Source organism: Cupressus sempervirens, chromosome 1, assembly GCF_028749045.1.
Source record: "Cupressus sempervirens isolate cs-2001-9-10 chromosome 1, ASM2874904v1, whole genome shotgun sequence".
NCBI classification, from domain to species: Eukaryota; Viridiplantae; Streptophyta; class Pinopsida; order Cupressales; family Cupressaceae; genus Cupressus; species Cupressus sempervirens.
The window spans coordinates 474,665,537-474,686,041 of NC_143118.1; the positions used below are offsets into that span (position 1 = coordinate 474,665,537).

A 20,505-nucleotide genomic window follows, 5' to 3' on the forward strand; every position below is an offset into this window, starting at 1 on the left:
TTATCATTGAGACTGACAATAACTTGCAGAATGGAAATCTGGTTGATGAACAAAGATCTGAACCTAGAGTAGAAGAAAGAGTTGAGTTGTCAACTCCTAGCATAAGTATATCAAAGAATCACCCTCCTAAACAGATCATCAGGAGCACAAACAGAGGAGTTCAGATAAAAAATCAGATCGTACAAAACAATGAGGGTAAATTCATTTCTCAAACTAAGTATTTGAAAGACTTGTTGAAAAGATTTGGATTGGAGAGTTGTAAACATGTTGGTACACCTATCATAACGGGTCACAAGTTATGTAGCAAAGATGAGACACCTACAATGGAGCAGAAGAAGTATAGATCTATGATTGGTAGATTGCAATATCTGACTCACACAAGGCCATATATAGAAAATGCTGTTGGAATAGTTGCAAGATTTCAAGCAGATCCTAGAGAGGCACATTATGTAGTAGTCAAAAGAATTTTCAGATATTTGAAGGGAACACTTGATTTTGGCCTATGGTATGATAGATCAAATGATTTTACCCTGTATGCATATACTGATGCGGACTGGCTAGGCAATATGGATGACAAAAAAAGTACTAGTGGTTGAGCATTTTTCCTTGGAGGAGGATTGGTCTTGGTTAAGCAAGAAACAAAATTGTATCTCACAAAGTATAGTAGAAGCAGAGTATGTTCCAGCAGCAAATAATTATAATCAGGTTATTTGGATGAAACAAATGTTGAAGGATATCAGGATTGAGTTTTTAGAATCTGTTGTTATATATTGTGACAACACAAGCATAGTGAGTATGTCCAAGAACCCAATATTACTTGTAATGTTCCTGTCATTAAATAAATATTTAATCAAACCTTTGTTAATGGGTCGATTTATTTAGTATATCTCAAACCCATTTTATATTTAATTGTGTCCGTAGGTAGGTGTGGCCGTTCGCTATCTTTGTACACCGTCGGAAAGGTTTCCCGATGGATATTTAAGCACGACATGTAGGTAGTAGTAGGTATGCGATTTGGATTATATTTTTTTGTACTGCGAATTCCTGTTAGGATTATCTGTTGTTCGCTATTTCGAAAGTGAAAAATCTTCCCTACTTGACTATTCCCAGTTTTAGTGGGATTCAATCCTCACCCTATTCTGTGTGTGTATTACTTCGCTTTGGGTCTGGCACATCTAGAGCACCATCTATGTATGCAATTATATTTTGTGATTAGGATGCAACTTCTGTATATGCGAGTACCAATTTTTCATTTTTGTGTTGATTACATAATTATATGATTTGTGGCAATTACTTCTTATTGTTGATTTACCCTTCATGATCATTTCATCACTCTTGCCATGTTCTTCACCTACCAAGGCATCCCCACAACCATACACACCATACATCTCACCAATCCGACCACCATACTGCATTCTTGACTATCGTACGACCTCCCTTTGACTACTGTATAGCCTCCCCCTTGACTATCAGACGACCTTCCGTGCACCCACACCCAACAAGTATAGCCCCATTCAAACCGTACGATATCCTTGGCTAGTCACCCCTAACCATACGACCACCCAATCACCACCGTACGACCATTCCATCACAGCTGTACGACTTCCATACAAACCTCAAGCAATCATCTCCGCATGACTAAGTACAGTTCCAGTCCCTCCATACTTGGGAACATTACAGTGGTATTAGAGCCAATGATTTTGCTAGCCTATGGAAGTGAATGCAAGTTTATACCCGACGGAGAAGACAAAATAACCTTGTTGGTAGAATGGCAGATCATCAGGATCCTACAACAAAACTCATGAACCTTTTGAGAGAGCTGAGCAGAAACCAAATGCAAATCAACGAAACCCGAAGGCTTATGCAAGAAATACTGTAAAAATTGTTTGAGGGAAAGACAATACTAGAACAAAATGGGCATAGCGATGACTCTGTTTCGGGAAGGACAAACTTTCAACCCTTTCACTCTTGACCCTTGATACACATATTCCTTCCAACGACGAAAGCACCACGCAAAGAAAGAGAGCCCACTTTTCAGGAAATGCAAAAAAAACTTTGGGAAGATTGGAGGAACACGAATATAAAAGGTGATATATCTTATAGAGACTATGTTGATCTAAGAATGATATATTTAGGTGGGGGAAATCGTGGTTATTTTAATGATGATCTTAGGAGAAAGATCAGAAAAGTAAACTTATCCCCATTTGATGGATCTAGAGTCATCACTACATAGTCATGGGTTTTGAAGTCAGACACTTATTTCCAACTCAACCTGATGCCCGAAGAGGAAGCAATCAAGTTTGCAGCAATACATCTAGAAGGAGTGGCACAAGAATGGTGGCACTATGGAGTGATTACTCTCAGCCACGACCAAGTAACATCTTATGTCAAGTTCACCGAGAGACTCATTGACCGTTTCGATGGGAAGGATCCTAAACTAAACTTCAAAGATCTAGCTCAGCTAAAGAAAGCAAGTACGATAGACAATTACATCACTAAGTTCCAAAGGTTGTTAATATTAGTCATAGACATCTTTGAAAGACGTCAAATCGTGTTATTCATGGATGAGCTGAAAGAGCCTTTGAGAGGCTGGATCAAAGGGTTCAACTCGTTCCCATCTTCCTCCAAAACTCATGTAGCTACACCAACACTATCCCCACAAGAAGACAAAGACAAGGAGCCAATTCAGAAAAAACCTCTGTTGGATGAAGACTCTCGGCAAGAGCTCTGAAAGAAAAAATTATGTTTCATGTGCAAAAAACCATGGGGTCCAAGTCATTGCTACCTTGGGAAGGGAAAGATTCATTACATTGAGGTGCTTCCTGATGATGACGAAGGACAAATACCTATAGTGACTGGTGGAGAAAGTAACTAGCAGGAGAGAATAAGTGCCCTAATACAAAAAGGGGGTTCCATTGCTACCCTTACTACAATGGCTAGAAGTAGTATCTTCAACGTTCATGGCACACTTCACAAGAAACGAGTCACAGTCATGATTGATAGTGGCACCACACTCAATTTCATCAATTCATCTTTGTTCACTAGTAAGGGCTTGCATGCAGTAGAGCATGGAGGATTTGAGGATAAGGTTGTTGGAGGAACCTTCTTACCCTAGGCTCATGTGATCCCATGGCTAAAAATTTCCATGGGAAACTATACCTTGACAAATGACTTCTTTGCCATAGATTTGGTTGATACTGATATCATACTGGGCATCCATTGGATAGAGACCCTTGACTAATACACCCAAAGTTTCAAGAGGATGGACTTTTCATTCGAGATGGATGGCAAGAAGGTGTTGTTAAGAGGAATGCCAAATAAAGGATTGAGGGAAGTCACAATCAAGAAGATGGACGCCACTTTTAGACATGATAAGATCCCAGTCGCTACAAGTAAAAATATAACAAACAACACCTTGCCCCATTCCTTGGAAAATTGGTGGGCCCATTTATTAGTTGAGTACTCCAAGAACCATTTTGCATGTCAGTTGATGGATGGCGATATACAAGATGAAAGATACAAAGTTATTGATGATATCATTTACTATGGCAATAAGATCTACTTGGTACCTGACTCAAAATTGGAGAAGTTGATTACAGAAGGTTTCCAAGAATCAGATTTGCATTTGCTTAAGGACAAGCAAATTTTTGGACAAAAGGACTGTAATGTTCCTGTCATTAAATAAATATTTAATCAAACCTTTGTTAATGGGCCAATTGATTTAGTATATCTTGGACCCATTTTTTATTTAATTGTGTCTATAGGTAGGTGTGGCTGTCAGCTATCTTTGTACACCCTTAGAAAGGTTTTGCGACGGGTACTTAAGCATGACATGTAGGTAGTAGGAGGTATGTGATTTGGATTATATTTCTTTGTATTGCGAATTCCCATTGGAATTCTCTCTTGTTCACCATTTTAGAAGTGAAAGATCTTCCTTACTTGTCTATTCTCGATTTCGGTGGGATTCAATCCTCACCCTATTCTATGTGTGTATTACTTTGCTTCGGGTTTGGCGCATCTAGAGCACCATCTGTGTATGCAATTATATTTTGTGATCAGGAATGCAACTTCTATATATGTGAGTACCAATCTTTAAATTTTGTGTTGATTACATAATTATATGATTTGCGGCAATTACTTCTTATTATTGATTTACCCTTCATGATCATTCCATCACTCTTGCCATGTCCACCTACCAAGGCATCCCCACAACTGTACACACCATACATCTCACCAATCTGACCACCATACTGTATTCTTAACTACCGTACAGCCTCCCTGACTATCGTACAGCCTCCCCCTTGACTACCGTATGACCTCCTCCCATGCACCCACACCCAACAGGCATAGCCCCATGCAAACCGTATGACATCCTTGGCTAGTCACCCCTAATTGTACAATCATTCCATCACAACCGTACGACTTCCATACAGACCTCAAGAAATCATCTCTATGTGACTAAGTACAGTTCCAGTCCCTCCATACCTGGGGATATTACATTACACTCCAAGACTAAGCACATATCTATTAAATATCATGTATTGAGAGAAAAGGTTGGAGAGAAAGAAATTATATTGGAGTATGTTAGCACAAAGGAGTAGATTGCAAATATTTTCACTAAGCCTTTACCTAAGGACACATTGGAGTATTTGTGTGGTATGCTTGGGGTTATGCCCATGCCTACCTTTGAGTAGATGATGCAAAAAGTGCATTAGTCCAGTGGTACAGAGCACTATTGGACTGAATGTTGATGCTTCTTGTATGAGGGAGTATCTGTGGTTGAGCAGAGTCAACAAGAACTCTTGGTAGCTGGTAAAAGAGTGTCTTTGGACACTCGAGCTAATTGGAAGATTGAGTTACAGATTGACATAATGATACCTTTGTCATTGATGTCAATGGGGGAGAGATGCACATGAAAAACATCTTCTGACAGCATGGGGGAGATGAGTGAAAGATTAAAAAAACACTTCTAATAGGGGAGAGATGAGCATATCTCTATTAGGGAGATTTAGGAAGATTCATGTAAACAAGAAGAAGGAATATCTCTATAGGGGAGATACATAGCATGAAGAACTATTAATGCCAAAGGGGAAGATAATGTCATGTCCCCAAATTGTAATGTAATGATTTAATTTAATTAATTAATTAATTGGTCGCAGAATTTAAATAATTTAATAAAAGGACCTTTAATTAGTTACTTTAATTAATTAATATCGGGCCCAAGTTATTAATATTTGTAATTGTGGTTCCAATTGTTTGAGTATATCTTGGACCTATTTTTATTTCAATTGTTTTTGTAGGAGTTGTCATCAGTTATCTTTGTAAACCCTCGAAAGTTCCTCCGAAAGGTATTTAAGCACGGCATGTAGGTAATAGTTGTCATGCGATTTGGATTATTTCTTTGTATTGCAAATTCCTGTTGGAATTCAATAAGTTCACCATTTCAGGAATGAAAGATCTTCCCTACTTGGCTAATCTAATTTTTGTTGGGATTTAACACTTACCCTATTCCATTGCCCATAATACTTTGCTTGGATCTGACAATTCTGCACCCTGTCTTTATTTGCAATTATAGATATGCGATTGGATTTCAATATTTGTACTAACGTTAATTGGCATTTTTAGCAAATATATTCACTTTGTTCTAGCATCTCAAAGTGCAGCTCCACCCATCACCCCAACAACCCTCTATGACTTCTATACCCATCCGCACAACTCCTAGACTTCATTGTATGACTATATTTCAAACCGTACAGACACCTCAATCAATATTGTATGACTGCATGTGTTGCACACAAATTGTACAACCATTTGCATATCGTACAACCATCTTGCTCCATACCACATGACCATCTCCAACCATTCATACGGACACCTCTCATCACCCTCAGGCCGTACAGCCATATTGTCTTTTGTATCTAAACCATACAGACTACCTTAAACATAAAGAAAGACTACCCAAAGCACTTCGGGAGAATTACCCGAAGCACTGGCTACCCAAAGCATTGAGGAAGACTACCCAAAGACTACTTGGAGCATAAAGAAAGACTACCCAAAGCACTGAGGAAGACTACCTGAAGCGTAAAGAAAGACTACTCGAAGCACTAAGGGAGAACTACCTGAAGCACTAGCTACTCAAAGCGTTGAGGAAGACTACCGAAGCATTGAAAAGGACTACCCAAAGCATTGAGGAAGACTACCTGAAGCATAAAGAAAGACTACCCAAAGCACTTAGGGAGAACTACCTGAAGCACTGGCTACCCAAAGCATTGAGGAAGACTACCGAAGCATTGAAAAGGACTACTCGAAGCACTGAGGAAGACTACCCAAAGCATAAAGAAATACTGCCCGAAGCACTGAGGAAGAACTACCCGAAGCATTGGCGACCCGAAGCACTAAGGGATACTACCTAGAGCACACGACTAGACTACCTAAAGCACATGATAGGACTACCTGAAGCATACTACATGATGTTGTTGGAAAGATGGAAAATAAAGTAACCAAGAAAACAACATGCAAAGGGCTAGAGTAAAAATTCCATATGGGACTTCATAAGGCAACTCTAGAATGGAACATTATAGATAAGTATAGGCGGATAGTTGTTCTAGTGAGTTTAAGATTTGATTGATGACGAGGATTCAAAAAAGAAGAAAGATTACAGCAGCAGTGACTGGTTTGGTATTTATGGACTTAGATGTTTTTCATCTATGTTGTCATTAATGCCAAAGGGGGAGTTTGTTAGCAATGAATGTTGATGATATTCTTTGGGTTGTATCTGAGGTAGCTAGAGAAATTGTATGTTGCATTCATGACTATGTTTGTCATTGATGTCAACATAGTATTGACTTTGTGAAGACTAGTAGTGAGACAGATTGAGTTTGAGCTAGCACATATATTTGGTATCAATTGGAGATTTGCACAGTTATAGGCATGTTCTATTGTGAGTCTTGAGTACGTAGTTAAGTGTGCAAGAACACATATGAAGATAGGCTTAAGTTATGTGATGTTTGGTGAAGACTGTTCTAGAAAAGAGCATGTAAGAAGCAGTTTGCAATTATCGTGTTATATCTTTTAAATGGATAGAATCATGATATGCGCAGTTAGGTATAGGAAGAACACAATTTCCTGGTAACATGGTTAAGTGTGCAAGATCCAAGTCGCATGTGTGAAAGAATTGTTGGATATTGAGAGCCAACTGGGTTAATTAAGTGTTTATCTTATTTAGGTCTTATTTAATTAATTGGGAAAGGTACATAGCTGACTCAAGTAATTATTTTGAGGACACGGTATAAAGGAAGAATATTTTCCTTGTTTGAGATATGGATTGCAAAAAAAGATTAAGTGAACAAGAGAAATAATATTTTATAAATGCAAGTAAGCGATCCAAGGGATTATTGGATGCAAAGTTGGTGATCTAGCATTGAAGATTAGATTAGAGGTTTGGTCCAATTGACAAGACAGAGGAAGAGGAGAGTACAAGTACAGTTCATTCTATTATTCTGCAAAGAATAATATAGAGATTAGTTGGACAGTGGGTCCTTCTGTCTTCTACAACTCCTAACAGGGTTGGAATCTTCTAACAGGGATTCAAAGTCTCCTAACAGAGACTAATATGTACTGAATGTGTTTCACAGACTCTAACAAGGTCTATCCTCTTATTCTGGGTACCATCCCTACCAGGCTTTTCTCTCTGATCAAGGGTTTCCCTAGTTAACATATCTGGTGTTATTGTTTACGTGTATTTTCTTATAGTTGCTGATTACATTGTTCACATGGTTAAAGATTATTAAGGTTGAAAAATGTTTTAATAATTAGATAATTGATTCACCCCCCACACCCCCCACCCTCTTAGTTATCTTGGTGGACTTATATTTCTAATAATATCACCATAAATCTCTTCTCTAGGTGCTGATGCAATACAGAGGCATCATCTCAATTTCAACCCAAATGAAGACATTGAATGAATCATATGGCAATATGAGAGATAAAGTTCTCTATCACAGCTATAATCTTCAAAATTTCATGTCAACTTGATAGGCTAATTAAAAGATATAAGGGATGATAGGATGGTCATGTCATTAATTTTATATTGGTGGAGAAATGAAAGGTGGAATATTATTATTATATGGGATTTTACATTATTAATTGGCGAGGGAGATGTTACTTTATGTTATAAAACAACATTGTTAAAATAAAGTGTCTTTATAAGGAGGAAATAATAGTAAAATATTTTTTACTAAGAGTGAACATTCAACGGCTGGAGAAGTCTTAATAAGGGAATCTCATCCTTCTCCAAAGAGAGGCTATGTGATTGCTTATCATTTGATTTTCCTTCATAGTTATTGGTATGATAGTGACAACCATTTCCAAAGACAAAAATGCTTGGGATTTTGTATGTCGGATGGAAACCCAACCTTATCGGTGAGGTGGATTCATTCAGAGTTTGCCATTAAGCTATTCACAGAAGTTTGATAAAATAATGGAATCGAGTTGGAGGACTGGAGAATATAAATTTCTGATTTGTTAACATAAATGTTCGCTTATAAATTGGAGAAGAGGTAATCACAGGTTTCTCTTGACGTATCTTATGGAAAAGTATTGGTGACATTTGGCATCCATTATCAGAGATTCAGAACAGATCGAAGCATTGGTTGCAAAGGGAGAGCACAATATTTGTTATAGTTGTGTAAACTATTCATTGTGAAGCATTCACTGCTGTAAGTACCCATCTCCCATGAATAAAGAAGCCATATTTGTAGACCATTGTGGCCTCACATATGCCCAGACTTGATCATTGGAGAGCTTTGAACTGAACCTTATGGGGTTTTTTATTCTTATCAAGCTTGCAATATGGAGTGATCTGGCTTAAAAAGAAACGATGGTATTTGAAGACCAGGGCGCTGTGTATGGAAATGTGACACTTTCTGTCCATTATAATCAAAATTTCACACCCTGCCAAAGTAGTGAGGTGAAATGGCTCTCATCTGTGACATGGATATCTTGGAGACAAAGCCGACCACATTCGAAGATAATGTTATTTCCTGGTATGATGATGGAACCGCTATTGACAAGTTGGAATTAATGTTAGGAAGATTGTTACAGCTGTGTCATTTGGTACATCAACTGTTTCCGGTACTGCTATCATTGTGTGCAAACTAATTTATGTTCAAATCCGAGATTTGAAGAAACTTGGTAGCAAATCCAAATGGATTTATTGGTGAAATTCACAGTATATGTTATAACCTCTACTTGCATTCTGTAAGTGGCAAACTGTAAAATTCAATCATAGAACAGGGAATCACTTGTGAATTGAAGTCAGCATGCAGTGTTCGACAGAGTTATTCTGAGGTTAAGTGACCATTTCTGAATGATATGCATACATACAAGTGTTTGATCAAATGCATTGCATGAACTTGTGATTTGTAATAAATTTTGGGTTCAGTACTAGAGAGGATTCTTACAAGTGTTGATGGATAATGCCTTAGGATATTTGGTGTAATAATTAATAGAAAACAAGGACATGGATCCCTACATAACTGTTATTTGTGTTCAGAAACCAATTTTTTCTATAATATTAACTCTAGCATCTTAACAAATAGTATATATTTTTTCATAGAGATAATATAAAAAACATACTTACCATAGGATATACCACAATAAAAGAGAAGTGCAGTATAATAGCAAAATCAGTCCTAGGAATAATCCCACAATTCAAAACACAGAAATTTTTTCCCAAAAATTATGATAATTAGAAAAAAAATGTTACAGGGTTTTAGAAATGTAAAATATTCTGAAGATAACAAAAATTGCAGAAAAATATAATTAAGGTTGACATTTTCCAGAAAATTAAAGAATCTTGTTCAAAAAGGTCAATATTGGTAAGCTCACCAATATATGAATGACTCTGAATTATTTGTTAATGATTGTTTTAGCAATAGTCAGCTGAAAATTGTCAAAAAATCTGTCACTTATTTAAAAGGATACAACTTCTTCAAACAGAAAAATGACCTACAATAAGTTCAACATAACCCATGGTTTTTTACCACTTATGCTTCTAAGGATCATACAATCAAGTTCACAATAATAAAAATTTATTGCAAGAAAATTTACATCTTTCTACATTTACCATAAATATTTAAAATAATTGTCCTTTGGAAAGAAATAATCTCAATATAGATAATAGTTGAATTTCATAGAATGCCAAATGTTATGACCAATTTTTAAAATTTAGGTGTATGCAAAGTTATGGGAATATTTGAACTAACCCTAATTAATGGACCAAGAAAGTTCAACATACTAATACCCTAAATTTAGTTTTATCTATAACTACATACTTTTTGTCCCAGATTTTGGAAGCGGGAGAGCAAATAGGTTTGAAACACTTCAAACCTATAAAATCTTTAGGATATGGGGACACAGGGAGGTTAGTCTCATGAATCTTCAATTCCTATCATAGATTTGGTTTCAAAATCTTTGACATACAAACTATTTATTTTCTATTTAATGTACAATCAGCTCTTATTACTCTAAGTACTTTTTTATGATCGCAGTTTTAATTATGATTTGATATTCCAGTAGTCAAAGTGAAGTTATCTACAGTGTACACATGATTATTCAGTAATCTTAGCAATTGATAATATTGTTAGATTAATTTTAAAATGTACATTAGATTGATAGTAACACAACCTTAATACCATTATTAAAATGCTTTTGGTTTGATGGTCATAATGGAAAAGCTACAATTTGAATTTGAAAACAATGAGTGAGACAGATGAACAGTAAATACTTTGCCTTCTTACAAGGGTTAAATCTCTTTGATACCACATTAAAGTATCATATGCGAAAGGAAAAAAAAATCCTTTGATTTCTTACAAGGAAAAAACCTCATTGATACAAAATTAAAATACCACATGGTGAAGAAAAATATCCCTAAATATTCCGTTTATTTTTATTTAAATGGAAATTTAGAGAGAAAAAGTGACTGCATTTAAAAGAAAATCATTTAAAAGAATTGAAAATAATATAACATTTAAGAGAAAATAAGTTATATAATTTATTTTCATTTTAAAGGAGATTCATATCATACTTCTATTTGATTCAATAAGATACATTAAGATAAGGACATTGTTTGACATTGAAAAAGTTTTTTAACTGTATAGATTACATTGAAAATAGACAAATAGCTTAACATTGAAAGACAAAGACTAAACTGCCAATTGCAAATTATTTGTTCAATTACAGCTTCACATGTATTGTGTAGTCCAAAGTGCATTGATTATGATGGTCATGACACACGATCTACATAAAAGATAGAACAAGAAATGAAAAGAGAGGATCCATTGCCACCTGTTCTTGTTCTTGAAGGACCCCTTGGAACGTAGGGACGTTAAAATGAACTTCCTATTGTTTAATGACCCTCATTTAATAAAATACTAGTATTTTGGATATGTTGGCAAGTGAAGAGTTTCATCCGAAATTTGACTTTCACCTTAGTAAACATTTATTGGCCTAATGCATGCACAAGAAAAAGGGCTTTATGGCTGGAAATGGATAGATTGAAGTAGGATTACAAGATAAGCACATCATGTATGATGGATGCTTCAATGCAATTCTGTGAACCTTTGAGAGGGCAGGTGGTCTAAGCAGAGAAAATCAATCTCAGAAATATTTCAGATTGGGTGGAAACGAATGACATGTTGGAAATTCATTTACTAAATGGTAATTATACATGCACCATCCGAAGATTGGGATTCAGCTATATTGCTAAGAAGTTAGAAAGATTCTTTAATAGGATCTTGCTAGTTTCCCATTTGATTTTGAATGTCATATATTTCCATTTTCCGGATTGGATACTGCCCTCTACAGTTGGAAATTGTAGGGGATAAAAAACCATACAAAAGCCCATTCAATTTCGAAAATATATGGATGAGGGATCCCAGTTTTCTCACCCTGTTGAAATATTTGTGGAATCAGGACATTCAAAATGGTTCAAAAAATGATCATGTTTGTGCTAAGACTGGATGGGTTGAAGCAAATAGTCAAACTGTGTGATAAAGTCTTTGCAACAAAGGGTGAAAGAGAGATAGAAATGCAAGATATGGTGGAAAAGATTACCACTAATGGGATGAATCAAGATTTACATATTGAAGAAAAGGACTTCATGGCAGCATTCAAAGATATACTAGCCAAGGAGGAGATTTTATGGAAACAAAAGTCTTGAGAATCTTGGGTCAAAGACGGAATAACAATACAAAATTCTTCCCTAACATCAAACAAAGAGGATTGATGAATCAGATTGCCTCTATCAAAGAAAGATGGAACAAGGATTGATGCACTATAGGCTATACCTAAGATAGCTGTTTCATATTCCTCAAACTTTTATAACCTAAAGAAGTTTCAAATTGAGGAACACAAAGAAATGTTACAACATACCCATCTGATCTCATAAGCCCACAATAACTTTCTCATGAATTTGTTTACAACATACAGATTAAGGAGGGACATTTTTTACGACATCCAACCAAGGCACTTTGTTTGGATGAGTGACCAACAGGCAACTTTCAAAAATGATGGGACATCATTGGTACAAGCCTAGTGTAGGCCATAAATGTATCATGGATGTTGGGGCATTTGTTAAGGGAGGTAAACAATACCTTCATAACATTAATTCCCAAGATGAATGTTGTGGAAACATTAGATGAATTTTGACCAATCTTACATTGTAATTGTTGGAAATTTAAACGTCAAACGCCTGCAAGTTGTCCTCGAGCCCCACGCCCATCTACCCTATCAGTTTGCTTCCCGCAGGCATCCATGGTTGGAAGGCATTTATTTTTGGTAGGTAAGTTTGAAATTTGAACATTGAGAGGGAAAGGAAGAATGTGACAAAAAGGAATGTTTCTACATTCATTTTGTAGAGTTCAAGCAGATCAAGCAGATCAGTAGTGGTAGAGCAGAGCAGAAGAAGGAAGAAGAAAAGAAGTTTGTGCTTGCAGTTGCACGTGTTTCCCCTGTTCTCTCTGTAAGTTTTTTATTGCTGAACTTGTCCTGTTGAAGCAGTGATTGCTCCAAGCACCATTGTATGCAGCCATTAGAGTTGCAGGTTTAAAGTTTTTTGAAGTATTATCAGTTTAGGGTTATTTTTAGGGTTTTCTGGTTGAAGCCGAATGCTCCCAGATTTTGTAATAGTTTAATGAAAGATTGAATAAAAAGCAAGCATGCATACTTGAATCTATCTTCCTCTTCTATTCATTGCATTTGACAAGTTCGGTTGAAAGCTTAAAGCTTTGGCTCTCTGGTTTTAATGGTGAAAGCATTCACGTTGGAATTTCTTAATTTATAATTTTTCAGTTGAACAGAACACTCGGCATCTATTGTTGCCGAGAATTTCCTTTGGAGCCGAGCTTACTCGGCATCCATTGTTGCCGAGTATTATTTCTTTGTGTGCCAAGCTCACTCAGCACCTGTTGCCTGTCACTCGGCACCTTCAAGTGCCAAGCAATCTGTGACTCAGCACCTTCAAGTGTCGAGCAAAACTGGCACTCGGCACCTTCATGTGCCGAGTAGTGTGCTGAGTAGTTTTTAAGTGCCGAGCAGATTTTTTAGGTTTAGGGTTGTGAGTTGTAATTTAAACTTTATAATATTTCTCACATGGTATCAGAGCTTTAAGGCCCCACATCCATAGTGAGTTAGGGCATTTGTTTTTTCTTGGGATATTTGACATGGCAGGAGATGCAAGAAAGATATGGCAGCAGCCACCATCCTTTAATGGGCAAAACTATGATACATGGGCAAAGAAGATGAAGACCATAATGGTTGCAAATGATTCGTGGGAGTTTTTTGTTAATGGATTCAATGATGTGACAGACCCAACTCAGTATGCTGCCCTCACAAATGCACAGAAGACTCATTTGAAGGAGTCAAAGAGGAAGGATTCTAAGGCATTAAGTCTTATTGAAGCAGCAATGACAGAGACAGTATTCCCAAAGATTGCAGTAGCAAATTATGCAAAGGAAGCATGGGATATCCTTGAGACAAACTTCAAGGGAACTGATAAAGTTCGTACTGTAAAGCTACAGAACATAAGGAGGGAGTTTGAGAACCTTCAGATGAAGAAAAATGAATCAGTTGCAGACTTCAGTTCAAGGACCTCCAAAGTGATTAACCAACTAAAGTCAAATGGAGAAGACTATCAAGAGCAAAGGATAGTGGAAAAGATATTGAGGAGTTTGCCTCATAAATATGACAATTTGGTCATGACCATAGAAGAGGCAAAAGACCTCACTGTTTTGACAATGGATGAGTTAATGGGTACACTTCAAACCCATGATCATAGGATCAATAGATCCACATCTTCTTCTTCCCAAGAGCAAGCATTCAAGGCTCAGTCAAATCCAAGAGGAAGGGGGAGAGGAAGAAATGGCTTAGGTAGAAACTCCAGAGGTAGAGGCCGAGGAAATGGAGGACAAAGAAACGCTGCAGCAGAAAGCTCAGGAAGAGCAGATGGAGCAAGTAGCTCTCAAAGTACCTCAAGAGGAGGTAAGAAAAACTGCAACTCAAATAAGAGTAATGTAGAATGCTACTACTGTCATAAATATGGGCATTATGCAAATGAATGTTGGAAGAAGCAGAAAGATTAGTCAGGACAAGCAAATGTGGCTGACGTGAATATGGGAAGTGAAAACACTGCCTTCATCATGTGTAATGTTGGTGAAGAAGGAAGCCCTGAGGTTTGGTACCTTGACAGTGGATGTAGCAACCACATGAGTGGCAATGAGATCTTGTTTTCATTCATTGACAAGAGTTTCAAATCAGAAATTAAGATGAGTAACAATGGAACCCTACCAGTTGTGGGCAAAGGATCTATTATGGTCCACACCAAGAAAGGTAAGAAGAAGGAAATACAAAATGTGTATTTCGCCCCTACTATGAAGCACAATTTGATGAGCATTGGTCAGCTCATTCAAAATGGATACAAAGTGCTGATGGAGAATGACACGTGTATCATTCATGAAAAGGATGGGAGCAAGAACCTACTTGCAGCAGTTCAAATGACAAAGAACAAAATCTTTCCCTTGAAGATAGAGACATGTTTCTCATCTCAAGTTTGTGCTGCACCTCACACACAATCAGCTCTAAGGAGTGTGATTGAAGACCCTTCACGGTTGTGGCACCTCAGGTATGGTCATCTAGGCTATGCTGGTTTAAATTTGTTGTCAAATAAAAGTATGGTAGAAAGTTTGCCACGTATAGGAAATTCATGTGACAAGTGTGAGGCTTGTATTTTGGGTAAGCAACATAGGCTTCCCTTTAATTTTGGAAATTCTAGGAGGGCTAGATATCCATTAGAGTTAGTGCATACTGACCTAGTCGGTCCTATGCAAGTTACTTCCATTGGGGGGAGTACTTATTTCATGACATTTATTGATGATTTTAGTCGTAGGACATGGGTGTGTTTCTTAAAGAATAAATCTAAAGCATTTGAAAAATTTATAGAATTTAAAGCCCAGGCTGAAAGAGAATGTGGACACTATATCAAAGTCCTAAAATCAGATAGAGGAGAGGAGTATATCTCCAATTTTTTTGTAAACTTTTGCAGGAAACATGGCATAAAGAAAGAGCTCACAGCCAACTATACACCATAGCAGAATGGAGTGGCTAAAAGAAAGAATAGGACCATTGTTGAAATGGCAAGGAGCATGATGAAAGAGAAAGGTCTCCCAACTGAATTTTGGGGAGAGGCTATGGCAACAGCAGTTTACATAATTAATAGATGTCCTACAAAGGCAGTCTGTGACAGAATTCCAATGGAAGCATGGTCACGAGGAAGATAGACAGTTGAACACCTAAGGGTGTTTGGATGTGTTGCATATGCACATGTGCCTAAAGAGAAAAGGCAGAAATTGGATGACAAAGGTGTGAAGTGCATCTTCACAGGGTACAGCTTAGAATCAAAGGCATACAGATTGTATGACCCATTGAACAACAAGATGACTCTTTCAAGAGATGTGGAATTTTTTGAAAATCAGTCTTGGTATGGTCCAACTGATGAGTCACCGAGCACTTCAAGTAAAGTGTCAATTATGAGTGAAGAAGACACCGATGAACAGCAAGAAGAAGGAGCAAATAGAAGAAAAGGCAAGCAGGTTCAGTCATTGCCGAGCTCCTCTAGGCATGACCGAGTGTTAGTGCCGAGTATCAGTGGAGACCGAGCAAGTCGGCAATGCAGCAGCAATGAAGATTCTGATCCTACACTCTCCTCCCTGTTACCAAGAAAGACCAAGAGTCTGAGGGAGATATACCAAGATGAAAGGTATGAAGATTATGATGAGAGTGTTAATTTTGCATTATTTTCTCATAGTGATCCAATATATTTTGAAGAAGCAATCAAAGAGAAGAAATGGTGTAAATCCATGGATGAGGAGATAGATGCTATAGAAAGGAATGAGACATGGGAGCTAATTGAATTGCCTCCCAAGAAGCAAGTAATTGGAGTGAAATGGGTCTACAAGACCAAATGCAATGCTGAAGGCAAGATTGATAGGCATAAGGCAAGGCTGGTAGTCAAGGGCTACAAACAGCAGTATGGAAGAGACTATGATGAGACATATGCCCCTGTTGCAAGAATGGAAACCGTGCGTGTTGTCATAGCAATTGCAGCCCAGCACAAGTGGAAGGTATTTCAAATGGATGTGAAGTCTGCCTTCCTAAATGGTGTATTGAAAGAAGAAGTGTATGTGGAGCAGCCACCTGGTTATGAAGTTGCAAGTGAAGAGAATAAAGTATATAGATTGAAGAGAGCTCTTTATGGGCTCAAGCAAGCTCCAAGGGCATGGTACAGTAGGATTGACTCATATTTGATGAGCAATGGCTTTAGCAAAAGCAATGGTGAGCCCACTCTTTACATCAAGGCAGCAGATGGTAATGTATTGATTGTTGTCTTGTATGTAGATGACTTGATTTTTACTGGTAATGATAAGGCTCTAATCGGTGAGTTTAAAGAGGCCATGAAAAGTGAATTTGAAATGACAGACTTGGGCCTCTTGAAATACTTTCTAGGCATAGAAGTAAAACAAATGCATAACGGCATCTTCATCTCTCAAGAAAAATATGCAGGGCAGATCTTGTAGAGATTTAAAATGCAGAATAGTAAGGCAACCCTCACACCAACAGAAATAGGTCTAAAATTGAGTAAGGAAGACTCTAGCAAGAGAGTGGATCCAACACTATATAAGAGTATGGTTGGAAGTTTAATGTATTTGATTGCATCTCGGCTAGACCTAATGCATGCAGTAAGTCTGATTTCCAGATTTATGGAAACCCCAAAGGATTCCCATTGGCAAGCGGGAAAAAGGATCCTAAGGTATGTGAAAGGTACCAAGGGATTTGGGATTTTGTATACTGCAAATGATGATTTCAAGTTGGTTGGTTACACGGATGGTGATTGGGCTGGAAGTATAGATGATAGGAAGAGCACTTCCGGATACATGCTTCATATGGGATCGGGTGCAATTTCATGGGCATCCAAGAAGCAACCTATTGTTGCTCAATCTATAGCAGAGGCTGAATACATAGCAGCAAATGCAACAACATGTCAAGCAATTTGGCTAAGGAGGATCTTGACAAATTTGAATGAAAGGCAAGAGGTTGGAACCACAATTTATTGTGACATCTCATGAATTGCATTGTCCAAGAATCCAGTCTTCCATGGGAGAAGCAAACACATAGAAATCAGATATCACTTAATCAGAGAGTTGGTGGAGAATGGGGATATCAAGATGAAATTCTGCAAGTCAGAGCAGCAGCTAGCAGATATTTTCACCAAGCCATTAGGCATTGGAACTTTTATACACTTAAGAGAGTCTTGATGTAGTTGATTTGGATCAGTTGTGATCCTTGCTTGTTTGGCTTGGGACAAAGGGGGAGTGTTGGAAATTCAAACGTCAAACGCCTGCAGGTTGTCCTCGAGCCCCACGCCCATCTACCCTGTCAATTTGCTTCCCGCAGGCATCCATGGTCGGCAAGCATTTATTTTTGGTAGGTAAGTTTGAAATTTGAACGTTGAGAGGGAAAGGAAGAACGTGACAAAAAGGAATGTTTCTACATTCATTTTGTAGAGTTCAAACAGATCAAGCAGATCAGTAGTTGCAGAGCAGAGCAGAAGAAGGAAGAAGAAAGAAGTTTGTGTCTGCAGTTGCACGTGTTTCCACTTCTCTCTTTGTAAGTTTTTTATTGCTGAACTTGTCCTGTTGAAGCAGTGATTGCTCTAGGCACCATTGTATGCAGCCATTAGAGTTGCAGGTTTAAAGTTTTTTGAAGTATTATCAGTTTAGGGTTATTTTTAGGGTTTTCTGGTTGAAGCCGAATGCTCCCAGATTTTGTAATAGTTTAATGAAATATTGAATAGAAAGCAAGCATGCATACTTGAATCTATCTTCCTCTTCTATTCATTGCATTCGACAAGTTCGGTTGAAAGCTTAAAGCTTTGGCTCTCTGGTTTTAATGGTGAAAGCATTCACGTTGCAATTTCTTAAGTTATAATTTTTTAGTTGAACAGACTACTCGACATCTATTGTTGCCGAGCATTTCCTTTGGAGCCGAGCTTACTCGGCATCCATTGTTGCCGAGTATTATTTATTTGTGTGCCAAGCTCACTCGGCACGTGTTGCCTGTCACTCGGCACCTTCAAGTGCCGAGCAAAACTGGCACTCGGCACCTTCATGTGCTGAGCAGTTTTTAAGTGCCGAGCAGATTTTTTAGGTTTAGGGTTGTGAGTTGTAATTTAAACTTTATAATATTTCTCACAAGTAATATAGTTTACAAGGTGATGACCAAATCCATAAGAAGCCAGATGAAGAGTATTGTGATGGATATAATTTCAAGTGAGAAAAAAAGGTTTTGTTCCTAGAAGATATATCTTAGATGGGTTTATCATTTCTCAAGAAACAATTCACTCAAATCAGACCATGAATAATCCTACAATGATTGTTAAATTAGACATGAAGAAATCTTGTTGCTAGGTTGACTAGAGCTTCTTACTGAAAATATGTGGAGGCTTTTGGCTCCGAACACAGATGGATTGTATGTACTCTACAATAGAAAATGGGAACCAATAGGACAAAGTGGTAAATGAATTACTTCTTGATTTCATTAATTGCACATTAGGAAGGAAAAATGCTCCCAATAGGCTCAAAAGGTGACTCAAGCTCTAAATGTGGACAAGATTTTTCCTTCACTAAATAATTGAATAAAATGAGAATGATTATGTACAATAATTTCTCTATTAGAAAAGTCACTAAAAACTGATAAAAGCAGGCTGATACAAACTAGTAATGAATGGGAATTTGTGTAAAATGAAACCAGATGTCAGATCTGACCTGTGACTGAAATCTGAGCTCAAAATGATAGGGACATGATGACAACGGCAATGTGTTCCTGGGACATGATGGTAGTGGTGACGTGTTCCTCATGCTTTAGCTCAACATTTTCACAGATCATACAATTGTAACTAATCTACCCAGATCTGATCTGATGTCTCGGTAACTTGTTCCTGCACACAGAAAAATGGGGAAAAGGCTGTCTAAAGGCATTTTCCTTGGCCAAGCCCCTGTTAAGGAATCAACCTTGAAATGTGAAAAAAACATCAATGAAGGTAAATAATAGATTTATGTTGCATAAACCCTAATGAACAGATGTAGAAATTGCTCATACCCATGAAGATGCTTGAGGGTACTTGAAATCCAAAGAGCTGACGTTGGGATGTGATATAGAATCAAGGATGCCCTCACAAATGCATAGATGTATGATTTTGACTCCTATATCTTGAATGGAGATATCCAAAATAACCACTTGCAAAGAAGAAGAGAGAAGATGAACTGAAAGATGAATCTTCTTGTTTGATTGAGAATTCCTCTACTTGGCTATCATGGAAGAGAAACTTGTATTAGACAGAAAATATTGCCTTTCACTTAAATGATCTTGAAGAATTGGAGACTTTGAGATCTTGATCTTGGATGCTTGCCTTCAAATATTGAACCCAATTGTTCTTGCTTGCTTGAAATATTTGTCAAGATGCATGCATATTGTAATGTCCCCACTTCTTGGATTGAATAATGTCCCTCAATTGCTTCATTTGGAATATACGGATGATGCATGTGGACTATCAAGCAAGAAAGCATGCGTACGCTCAAGCAAGATCAAGCAAGCATTTCTTATGTGGACATCCCAAATTGCAAGGTGGAAGCAAGGAGGCTTTGAAACATCCTTTAAAGCAAGAGAGTCTTTTTTCTTCCTCTTCACATTCTACCATTCAAGCATTGAAGATTCAATCATGGAGTAGCAAACATGGATCATTAGTATGGCTTAGAGTACTTTAGCCTTGGGGACTTGGTATGGTTTCTTAGTTATCCTTGGATGTATGCATTGTTATTTCATCTACATTTAAGCACAATAATTCATGTTGGGGTTTCGGATCTAAGGATTTGGGTCCTTGCATTTGCACATTCG

The 20,505-nt window shown here is 37.5% G+C and overlaps 2 protein-coding genes across 9 annotated transcripts in view; one reads left to right on the forward strand and one right to left on the reverse strand.

The window, feature by feature from the left end:
* The window catches only part of LOC149578339 (phototropin-1A-like), a 338,062-nt gene that overhangs the window by 192,733 nt on the left and 124,824 nt on the right, over window positions 1-20,505 (forward strand). For all 6 annotated transcript variants that reach the window (XM_089828327.1, XM_089828331.1, XM_089828325.1 and 3 more), the window contains one exon: window positions 10,347-10,423. In XM_089828327.1, coding sequence (XP_089684453.1) covers window positions 10,347-10,423 — 77 coding nt within the window. The remainder of the gene's footprint in view (window positions 1-10,346; window positions 10,424-20,505) is intronic.
* LOC149578340 (uncharacterized) overlaps window positions 1-20,505 on the reverse strand; it is a 260,414-nt gene that overhangs the window by 114,603 nt on the left and 125,306 nt on the right. The window lies entirely within an intron of this gene.